The 23024-nt window shown below is 43.1% G+C and overlaps 1 protein-coding gene across 1 annotated transcript in view; it reads left to right on the top strand.

Moving 5' to 3' along the window:
• Positions 1-16171, top strand: part of LOC148431500 (uncharacterized) — a 163884-nt gene extending 147713 nt beyond the window's left edge. Inside the window, exons 3-7 of the mRNA XM_088465981.1 lie at positions 9452-9643; positions 10228-10306; positions 10426-10523; positions 10664-11141; positions 12935-16171. Coding sequence (XP_088322107.1) covers positions 9452-9643; positions 10228-10306; positions 10426-10523; positions 10664-11141; positions 12935-14937 — 2850 coding nt within the window. The 3' untranslated portion in view covers positions 14938-16171. The remainder of the gene's footprint in view (positions 1-9451; positions 9644-10227; positions 10307-10425; positions 10524-10663; positions 11142-12934) is intronic.
• The last annotated feature ends 6853 nt before the right edge of the window (positions 16172-23024 follow it).

Raw genomic sequence — 23024 nt, 5'->3', positions numbered from 1 at the left:
ACAGGGACATGACTGGGGAGGTGAGGGGATCTGGGGGTGTCACAGTGACATCACTTATATCTATAGTAATAATACAGGGACATGACTGGGGAGGTGAGAGGATCTGGGAGGATCACAGTGACATCACTTATATCTATAGTAATAATACAGGGACATGACTGGGGAGGTGAGTGGATCTGGGAGTGTCACAGTGACATCACTTATATCTATAGTAATAATACAGGGACATGACTGGGGAGGTGAGGGGATCTGGGAGTGTCACAGTGACATCACTTATATCTATAGTAATAATACAGGGACATGACTGGGGAGGTGAGGGGATCTGGGAGAGTCACAGTGACATCACATACCTATAGTAATAATACAGGGACATGACTGGGGAGGTGAGGGGATCTGGGAGTGTCACAGTGACATCACATATCCATAGTAATAATACAGGGACATGACTGGGGAGGTGAGGGGATCTGGGAGTGTCACAGTGACATCACTTATATCTATAGTAATAATACAGGGACATGACTGGGGAGGTGAGGGGATCTGGGAGTGTCACAGTGACATCACTTATATCTATAGTAATAATACAGGGACATGACTGGGGAGGTGAGGGGATCTGGGAGTGAGGGGATCTGGGAGTGTCACAGTGACATCACTTATATCTATAGTAATAATACAGGGACATGACTGGGGAGGTGAGGGGATCTGGGGGTGTCACAGTGACATCACTTATATCTATAGTAATAATACAGGGACATGACTGGGGAGGTGAGAGGATCTGGGAGTGTCACAGTGACATCACTTATATCTATAGTAATAATACAGGGACATGACTGGGGAGGTGAGGGGATCTGGGAGTGTCACAGTGACATCACTTATATCTATAGTAATAATACAGGGACATGACTGGGGAGGTGAGGGGATCTGGGAGTGTCACAGTGACATCACTTATACCTATAGTAATAATACAGGGACATGACTGGGGAGGTGAGGGGATCTGGGGGTGTCACAGTGACATCACATATCCATAGTAATAATACAGGGACATGACTGGGGAGGTGAGGGGATCTGAGAGTGTCACAGTGACATCACTTATATCTATAGTAATAATACAGGGACATGACTGGGGAGGTGAGGGGATCTGGGAGTGTCACAGTGACATCACTTATATCTATAGTAATAATACAGGGACATGACTGGGGAGGTGAGAGGATCTGGGAGTGTCACAGTGACATCACATATCCATAGTAATAATACAGGGACATGACTGGGGAGGTGAGGGGATCTGGGAGTGTCACAGTGACATCACATATCCATAGTAATAATACAGGGACATGACTGGGGAGGTGAGGGGATCTGGGAGTGTCACAGTGACATCACTTATATCTATAGTAATAATACAGGGACATGACTGGGGAGGTGAGGGGATCTGGGAGTGTCACAGTGACATCACTTATATCTATAGTAATAATACAGGGACATGACTGGGGAGGTGAGGGGATCTGGGAGTGTCACAGTGACATCACTTATATCTATAGTAATAATACAGGGACATGACTGGGGAGGTGAGGGGATCTGGGAGTGTCACAGTGACATCACTTATATCTATAGTAATAATACAGGGACATGACTGGGGTGGTGAGAGGATCTGGGAGTGTCACAGTGACATCACTTATATCTATAGTAATAATACAGGGACATGACTGGGGAGGTGAGAGGCTCTGGGAGTGTCACAGTGACATCACTTATATCTATAGTAATAAAACAGGGACATGACTGGGGAGGTGAGAGGATCTGGGATTGTCACAGTGACATCACTTATATCTATAGTAATAATACAGGGACATGACTGGGGAGGTGAGGGGATCTGGGAGTGTCACAGTGACATCACTTATATCTATAGTAATAATACAGGGACATGACTGGGGAGGTGAGGGGATCTGGGAGTGTCACAGTGACATCACTTATATCTATAGTAATAATACAGGGACATGACTGGGGAGGTGAGGGGATCTGGGAGTGTCACAGTGACATCACATATCCATAGTAATAATACAGGGACATGACTGGGGAGGTGAGGGGATCTGGGAGTGTCACAGTGACATCACTTATATCTATAGTAATAATACAGGGACATGACTGGGGAGGTGAGAGGATCTGGGAGTGTCACAGTGACATCACTTATATATCTATAGTAATAATACAGGGACATGACCGGGGAGGTGAGGGGATCTGGGAGTGTCACAGTGACATCACTTATATCTATAGTAATAATACAGGGACATGACCGGGGAGGTGAGGGGATCTGGGGGTGTCACAGTGACATCACTTATATCTATAGTAATAATACAGGGACATGACCGGGGAGGTGAGGGGATCTGGGAGTGTCACAGTGACATCACTTATATCTATAGTAATAATACAGGGACATGACTGGGGAGGTGAGGGGATCTGGGAGTGTCACAGTGACATCACTTATATCTATAGTAATAATACAGGGACATGACTGGGGAGGTGAGGGGATCTGGGAGTGTCACAGTGACATCACTTATATCTATAGTAATAATACAGGGACATGACTGGGGAGGTGAGGGGATCTGGGAGTGTCACAGTGACATCATTTATATCTATAGTAATAATACAGGGACATGACTGGGGAGGTGAGGGGATCTGGGAGTGTCACAGTGATATCACTTATATCTATAGTAATAATACAGGGACATGACTGGGGAGGTGAGGGGATCTGGGGGTGTCACAGTGACATCACTTATATCTATAGTAATAATACAGGGACATGACTGGGGAGGTGAGGGGATCTGGGAGTGTCACAGTGACATCACTTATATCTATAGTAATAATACAGGGACATGACTGGGGAGGTGAGGGGATCTGGGAGTGTCACAGTGACATCACTTATATCTATAGTAATAATACAGGGACATGACTGGGGAGGTGAGGGGATCTGGGAGGATCACAGTGACATCACTTATATCTATAGTAATAATACAGGGACATGACTGGGGAGGTGAGGGGATCTGGGGGTGTCACAGTGACATCACTTATATCTATAGTAATAATACAGGGACATGACTGGGGAGGTGAGGGGATCTGGGGGTGTCACAGTGACATCACTTATATCTATAGTAATAATACAGGGACATGACTGGGGAGGTGAGGGGATCTGGGAGTGTCACAGTGACATCACTTATATCTATAGTAAAAATACAGGGACATGACTGGGGAGGTGAGGGGATCTGGGAGTGTCACAGTGACATCACTTATATCTATAGTAATAATACAGGGACATGACTGGGGAGGTGAGGGGATCTGGGAGTGTCACAGTGACATCACTTATATCTATAGTAATAATACAGGGACATGACTGGGGAGGTGAGGGGATCTGGGGGTGTCACAGTGACATCACTTATATCTATAGTAATAATACAGGGACATGACTGGGGAGGTGAGGGGATCTGCTCGTGTCACAGTGACATCACTTATACCTATAGTAATAATACAGGGACATGACTGGGGAGGTGAGGGGATCTTTGGAGTCACAGTGACATCACTTATATCTATAGTAATAATACAGGGACATGACTGGGGAGGTGAGGGGATCTGGGGGTGTCACAGTGACATCACTTATATCTATAGTAATAATACAGGGACATGACTGGGGAGGTGAGGGGATCTGGGAGTGTCACAGTGACATCACTTATATCTATAGTAAAAATACAGGGACATGACTGGGGAGGTGAGGGGATCTGGGAGTGTCACAGTGACATCACTTATATCTATAGTAATAATACAGGGACATGACTGGGGAGGTGAGGGGATCTGGGAGTGTCACAGTGACATCACTTATATCTATAGTAATAATACAGGGACATGACTGGGGAGGTGAGGGGATCTGTGAGTGTCACAGTGACATCACTTATATCTATAGTAATAATACAGATACATGACTGGGGAGGTGAGGGGATCTGTGAGTGTCACAGTGACATCACTTATATCTATAGTAATAATACAGGGACATGACTGGGGAGGTGAGGGGATCTGGGAGTGTCACAGTGACATCACTTATATCTATAGTAATAATACAGGGACATGACTGGGGAGGTGAGGGGATCTGGGGGTGTCACAGTGACATCACTTATATCTATAGTAATAATACAGGGACATGACTGGGGAGGTGAGGGGATCTGCTCGTGTCACAGTGACATCACTTATACCTATAGTAATAATACAGGGACATGACTGGGGAGGTGAGGGGATCTTTGGAGTCACAGTGACATCACTTATATCTATAGTAATAATACAGGGACATGACTGGGGAGGTGAGGGGATCAGGGGGTGTCACAGTGATATCACTTATATCTATAGTAATAATACAGGGACATGACTGGGGAGGTGAGGGGATCTGCTTGTGTCACAGTGACATCACTTATACCTATAGTAATAATACAGGGACATGACTGGGGAGGTGAGGGGATCTTTGGAGTCACAGTGACATCACTTATATCTATAGTAATAATACAGGGACATGACTGGGGAGGTGAGAGGGGATCTGGGAGTGTCACAGTGACATCACTTATATCTATAGTAATAATACAGGGACATGACTGGGGAGGTGAGGGAATCTGGGAGTGTCACAGTGACCTCACTTATATCTATAGTAATAATACAGGGACATGACTGGGGAGGTGAGGGGATCTGGGAGTGTCACAGTGATATCACTTATATCTATAGTAATAATACAGGGACATAACTGGGGAGGTGAGGGGATCTGGGGGTGTCACAGTGACATCACTTATATCTATAGTAATAATACAGGGACATGACTGGGGAGGTGAGGGGATCTGGGAGTGTCACAGTGACATCACTTATATCTATAGTAATAATACAGGGACATGACTGGGGAGGTGAGGGGATCTGGGAGTGTCACAGTGACATCACTTATATCTATAGTAATAATACAGGGACATAACTGGGGAGGTGAGGGGATCTGGGGGTGTCACAGTGACATCACTTATATCTATAGTAATAATACAGGGACATGACTGGGGAGGTGAGGGGATCTGGGAGTGTCACAGTGACATCACTTATATCTATAGTAATAATACAGGGACATGACTGGGGAGGTGAGGGGATCTGCTCGTGTCACAGTGACATCACTTATATCTATAGTAATAATACAGGGACATGACTGGGGAGGTGAGGGGATCTTTGGAGTCACAGTGACATCACTTATATCTATAGTAATACAAGGACATGACTGGGGAGGTGAGGGGATCTGGGGGTGTCACAGTGACATCACTTATATCTATAGTAATAATACAGGGACATGACTGGGGAGGTGAGGGGATCTTTGGAGTCACAGTGACATCACTTATATCTATAGTAATAATACAGGGACATGACTGGGGAGGTGAGAGGATCTGGGAGTGTCACAGTGACATCACTTATATCTATAGTAATAATACAGGGACATGACTGGGGAGGTGAGAGGATCTGGGAGTGTCACAGTGACATCACTTATATCTATAATAATAATACAGGGACATGACTGGGGAGGTGAGGGGATCTGTGAGTGTCACAGTGACATCACTTATATCTATAGTAATAATACAGGGACATGACTGGGGAGGTGAGGGGATCTGTGAGTGTCACAGTGACATCACTTATATCTATAGTAATAATACAGGGACATGACTGGGGAGGTGAGGGGATCTGGGAGTGTCACAGTGACATCACTTATATCTATAGTAATAATACAGGGACATGACTGGGGAGGTGAGGGGATCTGGGGGTGTCACAGTGACATCACTTATATCTATAGTAATAATACAGGGACATGACTGGGGAGGTGAGGGGATCTGCTCGTGTCACAGTGACATCACTTATACCTATAGTAATAATACAGGGACATGACTGGGGAGGTGAGGGGATCTTTGGAGTCACAGTGACATCACTTATATCTATAGTAATAATACAGGGACATGACTGGGGAGGTGAGGGGATCAGGGGGTGTCACAGTGATATCACTTATATCTATAGTAATAATACAGGGACATGACCGGGGAGGTGAGGGGATCTGGGGGTGTCACAGTGACATCACTTATATCTATAGTAATAATACAGGGACATGACTGGGGAGGTGAGGGGATCTGGGAGTGTCACAGTGACATCACTTATATCTATAGTAATAATACAGGGACATGACTGGGGAGGTGAGGGGATCTGGGGGTGTCACAGTGACATCACTTATATCTATAGTAATAATACAGGGACATGACTGGGGAGGTGAGGGGATCTGCTCGTGTCACAGTGACATCACTTATACCTATAGTAATAATACAGGGACATGACTGGGGAGGTGAGGGGATCTTTGGAGTCACAGTGACATCACTTATATCTATAGTAATAATACAGGGACATGACTGGGGAGGTGAGGGGATCTGGGGGTGTCACAGTGACATCACTTATATCTATAGTAATAATACAGGGACATGACTGGGGAGGTGAGGGGATCTGGGGGTGTCACAGTGACATCACTTATATCTATAGTAATAATACAGGGACATGACTGGGGAGGTGAGGGGATCTGGGGGTGTCACAGTGACATCACTTATATCTATAGTAATAATACAGGGACATGACTGGGGAGGACAGAGGATCTGGGAGTGTCACAGTGACATCACTTATATCTATAGTAATAATACAGGGACATGACTGGGGAGGTGAGGGGATCTGGGGGTGTCACAGTGACATCACTTATATCTATAGTAATAATACAGGGACATGACTGGGGAGGGGATCTGGGGGTGTCACAGTGACATCACTTATATCTATAGTAATAATACAGGGAGATGACTGGGGAGGTGAGAGGATCTGTGAGTGTCACAGTGACATCACTTATATCTATAGTAATAATACAGGGACATGACTGGGGAGGTGAGGGGATCTGGGAGTGTCACAGTGACATCACTTATATCTATAGTAATAATACAGGGACATGACTGGGGAGGTGAGGGGATCTTTGGAGTGTCACAGTGACATCACTTATATCTATAGTAATAATACAGGGACATGACTGGGCAGGTGAGGGGATCTGGGGGTGTCACAGTGACATCACTTATGTCTATAGTAATAATACAGGAACATGACTGGGGAGGTGAGAGGACTTGGGGTGTCACAGTGACATCACTTATATCTATAGTAATAATACAGGGACATGACTGGGGAGGTGAGAGGATCTGGGAGTGTCACAGTGACATCACTTATATCTATAGTAATAATACAGGGACATGACTGGGGAGGTGAGGGGATCTGGGAGTGTCACAGTGACATCACTTATATCTATAGTAATAACACGGACATGACTGGGGAGGTGAGAGGATCTGGGAGTGTCACAGTGACATCACTTATATCTATAGTAATAATACAGGGACATGACTGGGGAGGTGAGGGGATCTGGGGGTGTCACAGTGACATCACTTATATCTATAGTAATAATACAGGGACATGACTGGGGAGGTGAGAGGATCTGGGAGTGTCACAGTGACATCACTTATATCTATAGTAATAATACAGGGACATGACTGGGGAGGTGAGTATATCTATAGTAATAATACAGGGACATGACTGGGGAGGTGAGGGGATCTGGGAGTGTCACAGTGACATCACTTATATCTATAGTAATAATACAGGGACATGACTGGGGAGGTGAGGGGATCTGGGGGTGTCACAGTGACATCACTTATATCTATAGTAATAATACAGGGACATGACTGGGGAGGTGAGGGGATCTGGGGGTGTCACAGTGATATCACTTATATCTATAGTAATAATACAGGGACATGACTGGGGAGGTGAGGGGATCTGGGAGTGTCACAGTGACATCACTTATATCTATAGTAATAATACAGGGACATGACTGGGGAGGTGAGAGGATCTGGGAGTGTCACAGTGACATCACTTATATCTATAGTAATAATACAGGGACATGACTGGGGAGGTGAGAGGATCTGGGAGTGTCACAGTGACATCACTTATATCTATAGTAATAATACAGGGACATGACTGGGGAGGTGAGAGGATCTGGGAGTGTCACAGTGACATCACTTATATCTATAGTAATAATACAGGGACATGACTGGGGAGGTGAGAGGATCTGGGAGTGTCACAGTGATATGACTTATATCTATAGTAATAATACAGGGACATGACTGGGGAGGTGAGGGGATCTGGGAGTGTCACAGTGACATCACTTATATCTATAGTAATAATACAGGGACATGACTGGGGAGGTGAGGGGATCTGGGAGTGTCACAGTGACATCACTTATATCTATAGTAATAATACAGGGACATGACTGGGGAGATGAGGGGATCTGGGAGTGTCACAGTGACATCACTTATATCTATAGTAATAATACAGGGACATGACTGGGGAGGTGAGGGGATCTGGGAGTCACAGTGACATCACTTATATCTATAGTAATAATACAGGGACATGACTGGGGAGGTGAGCGGATCTGGGAGTGTCACAGTGACATCACTTATATCTATAGTAATAATACAGGGACATGACTGGGGAGGTGAGGGGATCTGGGAGTGTCACAGTGACATCACTTATATCTATAGTAATAATACAGGGACATGACTGGGGAGGTGAGGGGATCTGGGAGTGTCACAGTGACATCACTTATATCTATAGTAATAATACAGGGACATGACTGGGGAGGTGAGGGGATCTGGGAGTGTCACAGTGACATCACTTATATCTATAGTAATAATACAGGGACATGACTGGGGAGGTGAGGGGATCTGGGGGTGTCACAGTGACATCACTTATATCTATAGTAATAATACAGGGACATGACTGGGGAGGTGAGGGGACCTGGGAGTGTCACAGTGACATCACTTATATCTATAGTAATAATACAGGGACATGACTGGGGAGGTGAGGGGATCTGGGGGTGTCACAGTGATATCACTTATATCTATAGTAATAATACAGGGACATGACTGGGGAGGTGAGGGGATCTGGGGGTGTCACAGTGATATCACTTATATCTATAGTAATAATACAGGGACATGACTGGGGAGGTGAGGGGATCTGGGAGTGTTACAGTGACATCACTTATATCTATAGTAATAATACAGGGACATGACTGGGGAGGTGAGGGGACCTGGGAGTGTCACAGTGACATCACTTATATCTATAGTAATAATACAGGGACATGACTGGGGAGGTGAGGGGATCTGGGAGTGTCACAGTGACATCACTTATATCTATAGTAATAATACAGGGACATGACGGGGGAGGTGAGGGGATCTGGGAGTGTCACAGTGACATCACTTATATCTATAGTAATAATACAGGGACATGACTGGGGAGATGAGGGGATCTGAGAGTGTATGTAGTGATATTTGGTGTTTCCCCCAATACACAGGATTACGCAGTAGTGAAGAAGACATCCGGTGAGTGTGAGACACCCAGTAGCCATTCCTGTGTGTCAAGAGGACTGAGCAGCACCCAGAGCCCCACCACGGTGCCTCCACCTCATTCACTGATACATGAGAGACACAATGACCAGAAGATCATGGAACTCGCAAACAAGATCATTCAGCTGCTGACTGGAGAGGTGACTTCTGGGAATGGGACATTATACAGTAACACCAGGGGATGTGTCTTGGTGATGACTGGAGAGGTGTCTGCTGGGAATGGGACATTATACAGTAACACCAGGGAATGTGTCTGGGTGATGACTGGAGAGGTGACAGCTGGGAATGGGACATTATATAGTAACACCAGGGGATGTGTCTGGGTGATGACAGGAGAGGTGACTGCTGGGAATGGGACATTATACAGTAACACCAGGGAATGTGTCTGGGTGATGACTGGGGAGGTGACTGCTGGGAAGGGGACATTATATAGTAACACCAGGGGATGTGTCTGGGTGATGACAGGAGAGGTGACTGCTGGGAATGGGACATTATACAGTAACACAAGGGAATGTGTCTGGGTGATGACTGGAGAGGTGACTGCTGGGAAGGGGACATTATACAGTAACACCAGGGGATGTGTCTGGGTGATGACTGGAGAGGTGACTGCTGGGAATGGGACATTATACAGTAACACCAGGGGATGTGTCTGGGTGATGACTGTATCATTGTGTGTCAGGTTCCTAAAAGGTGTCAGGATGTCACTGTCTATGTCTCCATGCAGGAGGGAGAGTATATAGAGGAACACAGGGCCCTGTACAAGGACGTGATGATGGAGAATCACCGGCCCCTCACATCACTGGGTAAGAGGAGACTGTCATGTATTATACAGGGGAGAGCAGGTATGGGGACCCCCTATATACACACATCATCTGATAATCACATATATACAATGTACTCAGTCACTGTGTCTCTCCTACAGATGGACCCAGTAATAGAAATACCCCAGAGAGATGCCCCCATCCTCTTTATTCCCAGGATTGTACAGATGGGAATCACAGGATCCCAAAGGAGGATCAGGTAGGCGGGATTTAGGGTCTCACCAATATACCAAAGTGACTGTCACTATATGATCTGTAGAGAATCTGTGTTTGTTTTATATACTGATATTATACTTTCTTCTCAATGAAATGTAACTTTATTATTTAATGGGTATTTAGGGTGAAGATCTGTTTGATGTAAAGGCAGAAGATACAGAGAGAGAAGAGATGTATGTGACTGATATAAAGGCAGAAGGTACAGAGGGAGAAGAAGAGACCTATGTGACTGATATGATGGCAGAAGATATAGAGGGAGAAGAAGAGACCTATGTGACTGATACAAATGCAGAAGATATTGAGGGAGAAGAGACGTATGTGACTGATATAAAGGCAGAAGATATAGAGGGAGAGGAAGAGACATATATGAAGGCAGAATATATAGAAGGAGAAGAGACGTATGTGACTGATATGAAAGCAGAAGATATAGATGGTGAAAAAGAGACGTATGAAATTGATAATAAGACAGAAGATATAGAGAGAGAAGAAGAGACACATGTGACTGATATAAAGGCAGAAGATATAGAGGGAGAAGAAGAGATGTATGTGAGTCATGATCAGCAGTGTAAGGAGGAGGAAATCCCTACAGATATCAGCACAGGTAAGTAATAAACACTTATTGAAGAAAAGAGTCACATTTTTTTTGCGCAGTCACTACAGCAATCACTTATCCTACACCCTCCTCTGTCACTAATGTGGGAAATGTATCTGCCCAGTGGGGGGAGCCAGCAGCCATCAGGCCCTACTATACTCCTGCTTTCCTCCTCACATCATGTCACTGTGTTACCTGCCTAGAGATCTGACCAGTCTCCTCCTTACAGTCTCTGGTATATCTCATACATCAGGAGCCATCAGCCCCTATTATACTCCTGCTCTCCTCATCACATCATGTCACTGTGTGTTACCAGCCCAGAGATCTGACCAGTCTCCTACTCACACTCTGTGGTGTATCTCATACAGCAGGAGCCATCAGCCCCTATTATACTCCTGCTCTCCTCACATCATATCACTGTGTGTTACCAGCCCAGAGATCTGACCAGTCTCCTCCCCACACTCTCTGGTGTATCTCATACAACAGGAGCCATCAGCCCCTATTATACTCCTGTTCTCCCCTCACATCATGTCACTGTGTGTTACAGCTGAGAGATCTGACCAGTCTCCTCCCCACACTCTCTGGTGTATCTCATACATCAGGTGCCATCAGCCCCTATTATACTCCTGTTCTCCCCTCACATCATGTCACTGTGTGTTATCGGGAAGCCGACGGACGGAATCCCGACCATCGACTTCCTGACTGTTTAATCCCGGCAAGGGGTTAAATGACAGGTGTCGAAATCCTGTCGCCTGTTATTTTACCTATCCCTGGAGCCTGACACCCAGCTTACCGATCAAAGGTAAGCCGGGCGCGGACAGCCGCAGGGGGGGTTAGGTTTAGGGTTCACAGGGGGGACTTAGGGTTAGACCCCCCCGGGAGTTTAGGGTTAGGCTATGGGAAGGGAGGATTAGGGTTAGGCACCCCCGGGGGGAGGTTAGGGTTAGGCCCCCCCCCCGGGGGACTTAGGTTTAGGCGGAAGGGAAGGGGGGGTTAGGTTTAGGCACTTGGGGGGTTGGTTAGGGTTAGGCACCCCTATGGGAGGGTTAGTGGGTAGAATTAGGTTAGTGTATTCTTACCTTGGGATGATCAGGATTTTCACTGCAGCAAATCCATTTTATTCATTATATCCATTTTAAATCCATTGTATTTTCAATACAGCAATCACATCACCAAATCCTTGAGCTCTTTTCTCAGCAGCTTGAGGCTGGATTACATTCAGAACGTCCTAGCACTTCTGCAGTTAGTGTTGTTCCAGAAATAAGGCTGATTCTACTCTGACACATTATATCTTCTATAGGCTGCTCTCTGAGAGAGAAAACTCCAGAATAAGCAATATTCTAGATTTAAAGGTCGTCTTAGAAATATACATAAATACTAATAGACAGTAGGCGAGACTGTTGCCTCAATTATGAGTATTGAAGATAACATCTCTGTACAATGTATACATGGATTAAGACAAGGTGACACAATATTGACCTGGTCATTTAACCAAACAGTGATCTTTGTCCTTTCACAAAGCATAGATATAATTACTAAATAAAACTGTTGATTGATTATAGTAAGTTATATAGCCTGACATTTGTAATTGCTAGGATCCTAAAGCAAGGTGACCTATACTGGACTTGGTCTTAATCTGTATATGATGAAAAACCATCTGAGGGTGCCAAGCAGCAAAATGCTCCAGAAACTCTATTTTGATCACTTCTTACAATAACTGTTAAGTGTCTTAATGCTAGGGTTCTGTGACTGTGGGTCATAATTCATTATATTTACTTAGTCAACTATTTTATTTCTACCAGATGGACTCGACGCACGGAATACCTCAGCGAGGCATCTCATTTGGTCTCCAGATTTTAAATTAGAAGATGAGAACATCACACGAGGGTCCCTAGAAGAAAACCCCATTACCCTAAATATACATCCAGATCTTCTTAGTGCAGATATATCATCTGATCCCTCTATTCTTGAGGAATGTTCTCCTGGTAACTCACGTATTGCTGCACATAGTACAGATCATAGCGGTGATACAGTCACTTCCTCTTCTAAATTTCAGAAATGTTTTACAGATAAACCTGCTGTTAGACATGAGACTAGTCACACAGGTGAGAGGCCATTTACATGCTCGGAGTGTGGGAAATGTTTTACTCTGAAATTATATCTTCTTAGACATAAGAGAAGTCACACAGGTGAGACACCATTTCCATGTTCTGAGTGTGGGAAATGTTTTACACGGAAATCAGCTTTTGTTAGACATAAGAGAAGTCACACAGGTGAGAAGCCATTTCCATGTTCTGAGTGTGGGAAATGTTTTACACAGAAATCAAATCTTGTTGTACATGAGCGACATCACACAGGTGAGAATCCATTTCCATGTTCTGAGTGTGAGAAATGCTTTAAACGAAAAACACATCTTACTGAACATCAGAAAACACACACATGTGAAAAACCATATCCATGCTCTGAGTGTGGGAAATGTTTTACACAGAGATCACAGCTTGCTAGGCATGAGAGAAGACACACAGGTGAGAAACCATTTCCATGCTCTGAGTGCGGGAAATGTTTTAATGAGAAATCAAATCTTATTATACATCAAAGATGTCACACAGGTGAAAAACCATTTCCATGTTCTGAGTGTGGGAAATGTTTTTCAAATCAATCATCTCTTGCTAGACATAAGAAAAGTCACACACGTGAGAAGCCATTTCCATGCCCTGAGTGTGGGAAAAATTTTACAAAGAAATCGCAGCTGATTATACATGAGAGAAATCACACAGGTGAGAAGCCATATTCATGTTCTGAATGTGAGAAATGTTTTAAACTTAAATCTCATCTTGTTATGCATCAGAGAAGTCACACAGGTGAGAAGCCATTTATATGTGCTGAGTGTGGAAAATGTTATACACATAAATCAGCCCTTGCTATACATGAGAGAAGTCACACGGGTGAGAAGCCATTTCCATGTTCTGAGTGTGGAAAATGTTATACACATAAATCAGCCCTTGCTATACATGAGAGAAGCCACACAGGTGAGAAGCCATTTACATGTTCTGATTGTGGAAAATGTTTTATACAGAGATCAGATTGTGTTAGACATCAGAGAACACACACAGATGAGAAGCCATTTCCATGCCCTGAGTGTGGGAAAAAGTTTTTACAGAAATCACAGCTGATTATACATGAGAGAAATCACACAGGTGAGAAGCCATATTCATGTTCCGAATGTGAGAAATGTTTTAAACTTAAATCTCATCTTGTTATGCATCGGAGAAGTCACACAGGTGAGAAGGCATTTATATGTTCTGAGTGTGAGAAATGTTTCTCACATAAATCAGCTCTTGTTCAACATCAGAGAAGTCACACAGGTGATAGGCCATTTCCATGTTCTGAGTGTGGAAAATGTTATACACATAAATCAGCCCTTGCTATACATGAGAGAAGTCACACAGGTGAGAAGCCATTTCCATGTTCTGAGTGTGGAAAATGTTATACACAAAAATCAGCCCTTGCTATACATGAGAGAAGTCACAGAGGTGAGAGGCCGTTTCCATGTTCTGAGTGTGGGAAATGTTTTATACAGAGATCAGATTGTGTTAGACATCAGAAAACACACACAGGTGAGAAGCCATTTTCATGTTCTGAGTGTGGGAAATGTTTTATACAGAAATCCGATCTTGTTAAACATGAGAGAAGTCACACAGGTGAGAAACCATTTCCATGTTCTGAGTGTGGGAAATGGTTTTCACAAACATCTGATCTAATTAAACATCAGAGAAATCACACAGGTGAGACCCAGCTATTGTAAGACCTCTAAAAGTCAGATTTGAATTTCCTCTACTTGGTAGATATGAAACAGGGTTGCATAAGTATTTTACATATAAGAAAACTATTTACATTATTTGTTTATATAACACCTTTCTCTAATTAGGATTCAAAGCACTTTGCATATTTGTACACAATCGAGTCACAGTATTATGTCCAGCAGCTAATAGCCAGAGTAACCGCCGTGTGCAGCACGGACAGCAGCTAGATGGGCTGGGGGTGACTCAGGTGCTGGTAGGTTGGCACAGGTATCTGGAGCCATGCTGACTGCATCCCACAGCTGCTGGGGGGTGCGTGTGGAGTATCCATAGACCAAACACAATGATCGAGGTGGTCCCATAGATGCTCAATTGGGTTCTAGTCCAGGGAATTAGGGATTTGTCTCAACAAAAATTAACCCTATTGTGTCTGCATTTGTTAATGTAGTAGAGAATATGGATTGTAAGCTCCACTGGTACAGGGACTTCTGTGAATGGCCAAATCATTGAGTGCTATATAAATAACTGATAATACATAATAAACTCCCCACACACCATAACAGAGCAACCTTCATCCTGGACTTTCCCTTGTTGGTTTGAAGTGTCCATTGCCTTGTGGGGTTTCCTCAATCATCTCCATGAAACAGTTGGAACCTCGACTCATTAAACCAGGCCACATAATACCAGTGGTGTTCTTGAGGTCAGGCGGTGGGCAGAGCCTTGTGCCCTGAGGTTAGCAATGTGGCCCAAGTAGGGAATCAGCTTCGATGCCAAATAGAAGAAAGGGAAATGTCGCACTGTACAAATGCTGACATTCGTTGTGGCCCCGGAATTGCATTTTGCTGTTATCTGCATCAGTGTCATATGCCGGTTGTGTGTGTTACAGTGTGTGATAGATTATCTTGTCCACGGTGACTCAGAGTGTTTTGTCAGCCACAGTGGTGTTGCACGCTGGATGTCTTCCCTGTTGTGTAGTTGCTGTACACCATAAAAACTTACACATACAAATCTAAATTTCATGTTGATTTTGGTAGATGTAGAGACCCATTTCTCAGGCACCTATCAAGCTGTGTTCAAAGTCACTTAAATCATGATACGCTGCCATCTTCCTGCAAACTATATGTGAGTCCAGATTCAGGGACTGAGCTAATTGCTGCAGTTGCAACTTTATGCTGTTGTCCTATGATGTTCTGTTCAAATGTAGAGCAATCTTATGTACAATAAACAGGTATTACACCACTGTTGGTAATCTCTGGTAATTTGCTTCACCCTGGTATGTACACATGCCTCCTCACCTCCAGGTGTCCTTCTAGTAACAATCTCATTCCCAACACCACTTCTGGTAATCTCTGCTACCGCACCTCACCCTGGTATGTACACATGCCTCCTCACCTCCAGGTGTCCTTCTAGTAACAATCTCATTCCCAACACCACTTCTGGTAATCTCTGCTACCGCACCTCACCCTGGTATGTACACATGCCTCCTCACCTCCAGGTGTCCTTCTAGTAACAATCTCATTCCCAACACCACTTCTGGTAATCTCTGCTACCGCACCTCACCCTGGTATGTACACATGCCTCCTCACCTCCAGGTGTCCTTCTAGTAACAATCTCATTCCCAACACCACTTCTGGTAATCTCTGCTACCGCACCTCACCCTGGTATGTACACATGCCTCCTCACCTCCAGGTGTCCTAGTAACAATCTCATTCCCAACACCACTTCTGGTAATCTCTGAAACCGCACCTCACCCTGGTATGTACACATGCCTCCTCACCTCCAGGTGTCCTTCTAGTAACAATCTCATTCCAAACACCACTTCTGGTAATCTCTGCTAACGCACCTCACCCTGATATATACACATGCCTCCTCACCTCCGGGTGTCCCTCTAGTAACAATCTCATTCCAAACACAATTTCTGGTAATCTCTAGTAATGCATTTCACCCTGGTATGTACACATGCCTCCTCACCTCCAGGTGTTCCTCTAGTAACATTCTCACTCCCAACACCACTTCTGGTAATCTCAGCTAACGCACCTCACCCTGGTATGTACATATGCCTCCTCACCTCCGGGTGTTCCTCTAGTAACATTCTCACTCCCAACACCACTTCTGGTAATCTCAGCTAACGCATTTCACCCTGGTATGTACACATGCCTCCTCACCTCCGGGTGTTCCTTTACTAACAATCTCACTCCCAACACCACTTTTGGTAATCTCTGCTAATACGCTTCACCCTGGTATGCACACATGCCTCCTCACCTCCGGGTGTTCCTCTAGTAACATTCTCACTCCCAACACCACTTCTGGTAATCTCAGCTAACGCATTTCACCCTGGTATGCACACATGCCTCCTCACCTCCAGGTGTTCACCTAGTAACATTTGTCATTTGTTAACAAAGAAAGTGGTGCAAATGTCACTTCTAGGTTAATCTGCGTTGACCTAAGGGCTACTTTACCCACAAGATGTGGAAGCGTTTCACACTGGAACACAGACATGTTTATAACGACCAGCATTACTCTCATAAACAAAGGGAGTGACGTATATATTTCATCCTGGCAGCAAGTAAACTCAGCTGGTTAGAACAAATATACTTAATACAAACAAAATGTCTTAAGGTGTAAAATAATTATAGATATGTACAATGTGTTTATCACATCAACAAGCCCTAATACTAAATACTTATACACAAGTGACATAAACACCTATCACTTAGATGTACCGCCCCAAAAACATAGTAAGGATAATCACATCAACAAAGGAAAAGAATACCAAGGTGCTTAAATATACACTGTTAATCGTAACTGCAGGGGTCAATAAAGAAAGGGGAAAAAATTGCAACCCCACAGAAAACCTAAAAATAGAGAAAAACCACGCTAATATACAAACATCAATATAGAAAAATAGAGAAATATTTAATTGTAATACTTAGATGATATATATAAAAAAGGCATAAATGACAATACACATACAACACAAAGATAAATTGAATAGACAGGTGTAAAAAAGTATTGAAATAATAATATTGTATACAACAATTGGAGGAGATAATGAAATAGATGATTATTTGTGTCAATGAATTGTAAATGAATACAAAATTGATAATGTTCTCTTTTAATGAATGTATCTGGCTGTACCGTGTCTTGGAAAAAAGATCAATGGTCTGTGACTTCAAATGCAACAGCTGCCACAGGTTATTTTCCACAAATGTCAGTCAATGGTACCTGTAGTGATACAAAGTATCAGCTTTCCGTGTCGAGTCTGTATAGATAGATGGTTCAGGGCTGAACGTGTTGGTAGAAGCTGCTGTACAAATAGCCGGCCACGGAGCACTCCGTCAGCTGCAGCACCCAGCCGACGTGGTGAAACGATTAGTGGCAACCAGCGTAAAGGTCTTGGGCTGGTGTGAGTGGTCCAATATCAGGCTCTCTGTTGTACTCACATTGGTGTGAGGGAGCCGCCCGGGTAAAGAAAGCCTGGATGGGTGCTGAAAAGAAATCCAAAGTGTGGGAAGGCGCAGCCGCGGCTTGTTGGAATATCCACAGCACCGAGGAGAGCGGCAGGTGCACAGGTATTAGTGGTGGTAACCGATGACAACAGAAACAGCAGTGGGATAAAAAGGGCAGCAACGCGTTTCGTCCCGATCCTGGGACTTATTCAAACTAAGTGGATAATCACATCCAAAAATTATATATAAAATACATACAAAAATAATTTTCAACAAAAGGCAGCACTAGATAGATACAATCATATCAGATATGAAGGGCTCAGCATCTTGTAGATGGGTTGGGCACGTGATCCCGTCACACACAGTTATGGCAGTCAGAATCCCAATGGTGGTAATCCTGATGCATGCAGATAAGTATCCTAACCCTTAACCCACCTTTCCTGCAGCCTAATCCTCCCCCTAGTGCATAACCCGTAAACCCAACCCTAATACTATCGGGATCACAGCCGCCAGGATTTTGACTTCTGTCGGGATTCCGGTGTCGAGATTCTCAGCGCCAGTATTGCATACACCGTGATGCTGACTACATCCCCTGGTAAACTCAGTGTCTGAGATACTATATAAATAGGCAGCCTGCTCATTGCTGCAACTTGCTATCATTAGATGAAATATCTTCGATACTTAAGTGAATTGTGAGTAGGAAACAGAAACAGGTGAGTTAGAATACAGTAACAGGTGAGTTAGAATACAGTAACAGGTGAGTTAGAATACAGAAACAGATGAGTTAGAATACAGAAGCAGGTGAGTTAGAATACAGAAGCAGGTAAGAAATAGAAGCAGGTGGGTTAGAATAAAGAAACACAAGAGTTAGAAAAAAAAAAACAGGTGTTAGACTACAGAAGCAGGTGTTACAATAAGGAAACAGTTGAGTTAGAATACAGAAGCAGGTGAGTTAGAATACAGAAACAGATGAGATAGAATACAAAAGCAGGTGAGTTAGAATACAGAAACAGTTGAGTTAGAATACAGAAACAGGTGAGTTAGAATACAGAAACAGCAGGTGAGTTAGAATACAGAAACAGGTGAGATAGAATACAGAAGCAGGTGAGTTATAATAAAGAAGCAGGTGAGTTAGAATACAGAAATAGATGAGATAGAATACAAAAGCAGGTGAGTTAGAATACAGAAACAGGTGAGTTAGAATACAGAAACAGGTGAGTTAGAATACAGAAACAGGTGAGTTAGAATACAGAAACAGCAGGTGAGTTAGAATACAGAAACAGGTGAGATAGAATACAGAAGCAGGTGAGTTATAATAAAGAAGCAGGTGAGTTAGAATACAGAAATAGATGAGATAGAATACAGAAGCAGGTGAGTTATAATAAAGAAGCAGGTGAGTTAGAATACAGAAACACGTGAGTTAGAATAAAGAAACAGGTGAGTTAGAAAAAAGAAAATAGCCCCCCAGCACACTGCAGATAAATCAAAAATACTTGAATCCTACAAGATAATAGAAATTCAGAGGTATTGGTTTACATACATTTGCAAATATATGAATACGCGCTGGGCCGATGTCAAAGATCCTCTAAACCAGCGTCCCTAACATTAAGGGGTTCACATCCAAGAAGCAATGCACCCCAAAAAATTCCAGCCAAGGACCATCCCCAGGGCATCACACGAAAAAAGGGGAAAAAAGGTGATATTGATTTATCTTTACACATCTATACACTTCACTAAGTGTTAATGAAATGTAAAATAATTAAAATGACAAAAATAATATACAAACGAATAGAGAAGTGAAAAAAATATTCTATGCGAATTAACTGGTGATGCCATGAGAGAGGTCCAGCCAGAACAGAAGCAGGTGAGTTAGAATAAAGAAACAGGTGAGTTAGAATACAGAAGCTTGTGAGTTAGAATACAGAGGCAGGTGAGTAAGAAATAGAAGCAGGTGAGTTAGAATACAGAGGCAGGTGAGTTACAATAGAGGCAGGTGAGTAAGAAATAGAAGCACGTGAGTTAAAATACAGAAGCAGGTGAGTAAGAAATAGAAGTAGGTGAGTTAGAATACAGAGGAAGGTGAGTAAGAAATAGAAGTAGGTGAGTTAGAATACAGAGACAGGTGAGTAAGAAATAGAAGCAGGTGAGTAAGAATACAGAAGCAGGTGAGAAAGAAACAGAAGCAGGTGAGTTAGAATACAGAAGCAGGTGAGTTAGAATACAGAGGCAGGTGAGTAAGAAATAGAAGCAGGTGAGTAAGAATACAGAGGCAGGTGAGTTAAAATACAGAAGCAGGTGAGTAAGAAATAGAAGTAGGTGAGTTAGAATACAGAGGAAGGTGAGTAAGAAATAGAAGTAGGTGAGTTAGAATACAGAAGCAGGTAAGAAATAGAAGCAGATGAGAAAGAAACAGAAGCATGTGAGTTAGAATAGAGGCATGTGAGTAAGAAATAGAAGCAGGTGAGTTAGAATACAGAAGCAGGTGAGTTAAAATACAGAAGCAGGTGAGTAAGAAATAGAAGTAGGTGAGTTAGAATACAGAGGAAGGTGAGTAAGAAATAGAAGTAGGTGAGTTAGAATACAGAGGAAGGTGAGTAAGAAATAGAAGTAGGTGAGTTAGAATACAGAGACAGGTGAGTTAGAATACAGAGGCAGGTGAGTAAGAAATAGAAGCAGGTGAGTTAGAATACAGAAGCAGGTGAGTTAGAATACAGAGGCAGGTGAGTAAGAAATAGAAGCAGGTGAGTTAGAATACAGAAGCAGGTCAGTAAGAAAAAGAAGCAGGTGAGTTAGAATACAGAGGCAGGTGCGTTAGAATAAAGAAACAGGTGAGATAGAATACAGAAACAGGCGAGTTATAATAAAGAAACACGTGAGATAGAATAAAGAAGCAGGTGAGTTAGAATACAGAAACACAAGACTTAGAAAAAAAAAACAGGTGAGTTAGAATACAGTAACAGGTGAGTTAGAATACAGTAACTGGTGAGTTAGAATACAGTAACTGGTGAGTTAGAATACAGAAACAGGTGAGTTAGAATACAGAAGCAGGTGAGTTAGAATACAGAGGCAGGTGAGTTAGAATACAGAAACAGATGAGTTAGATACAAAAGCAGACGAGAAAGAAACAAAAGCAGGTGAGTTAGAATAAAGAAGCAGGTGAGTTAGAATAAAGAAAATAGCCCCCCAGCACACTGCAGTTAAATCAAAAATACTTGAATCCTACAAGATAATAGAAATTCAGAGGTATTGGTTTACATACATTTGCAAATATATGAATACGCGCTGGGCTGACGTCAAAGCTCCTCTATACCAGCGTCCCTAACATTAAGGGGTTCACATCCAAGAAGCAATGCACCCCAAAAAATTCCAGCCAAGGACCATCCCCAGGGCATCACACGAAAAAAGGGGAAAAAAGGTGATATTGATTTATCTTTACACATCTATACACTTCACTAAGTGTTAATGAAATGTAAAATAATTAAAATGACATAAATAATATACAAACGAATAGAGAAGTGAAAAAAATATTCTATGTGAATTAAATGGTGATGCCATGAGAGAGGTCCAGCCAGAACAGAAGCAGGTGAGTTAGAATAAAGAAACAGGTGAGTTAAAATACAGAAACAGGTGAGTTAGAATACAGAAGCAGGTGAGTTATAATAAAGAAACACGTAAGTTAGAATAAAGAAGCAGGTGAATTAGAATATAGAAACAGGTGAGTTAGAATAAAGAAACAGGTGAGTTAGAATACAGAAACAGGTGAGTTAGAATACAGAAGCAGGTGAGAAAGAAACAAAAGCAGGTGAGTTAGAATACAGAAGCAGGTAAGAATACAGAAGCTTGTGAGTTAGAATACAGAAGCAGGTGAGTAAGAAATAGAAGCAGGTGAGTTAGAATACAGAGGCAGGTGAGTAAGAAATAGAAGCAGGTGAGTTAGAATACAGAGGCAGGTGAGTAAGAAATAGAAGCAGGTGAGTTAGAATACAGAAACAGGTGAGTAAGAAATAGAAGCGGGTGAGTAAGAAACAGAAGCAGGTAAGAAATAGAAGCAGATGAGAAAGAAACAAGCATGTGAGTTAGAATACAGAAGCAGGTAAGAAATAGAAGCAGGTGAGTAAGAAATAGAATCGGGTGAATTAGAATACAGAAGCAGGTGAGTTACAATAGAGGCAGGTGAGTAAGAAATAGAAGCAGGTGAGTAAGAATACAGAAGCAGGTGAGTTAGAATACAGAGGCAGGTGAGTAAGAAATAGAAGTAGGTGAGTTAGAATACCGAGACAGGTGAGTTAGAATACAGAGGCAGGTGAGTAAGAAATAGAAGCTGGTGAGTAAGAATACAGAACCAGGTGAGAAAAAAACAGAAGCAGGTGAGTTAGAATACAGAGGCAGGTGAGTTAGAATACAGAGGCAGGTGAGTAAGAAATAGAAGCAGGTGAGTTAGAATACAGAAGCAGGTGAGTAAGAATACAGAAGCAGGTGAGTAAGAAATAGAAGCAGGTGAGTTAGAATACAGAGGCAGGTGAGTAAGAATACAGAAGCAGGTGAGTAAGAAATAGAAGCAGGTGAGTTAGAATACAGAGGCAGGTGAGTAAGAAATAGAAGCAGGTGAGTAAGAAAAAGAAGCAGGTGAGTTAGAATACAGA

This window comes from Taudactylus pleione, unplaced genomic scaffold, assembly GCF_031769625.1.
Source record: "Taudactylus pleione unplaced genomic scaffold, aTauple2 ptg002219l, whole genome shotgun sequence".
NCBI lineage: Eukaryota > Metazoa > Chordata > Amphibia > Anura > Myobatrachidae > Taudactylus > Taudactylus pleione.
This window is presented reverse-complemented; position numbering and strand designations above follow the sequence as displayed.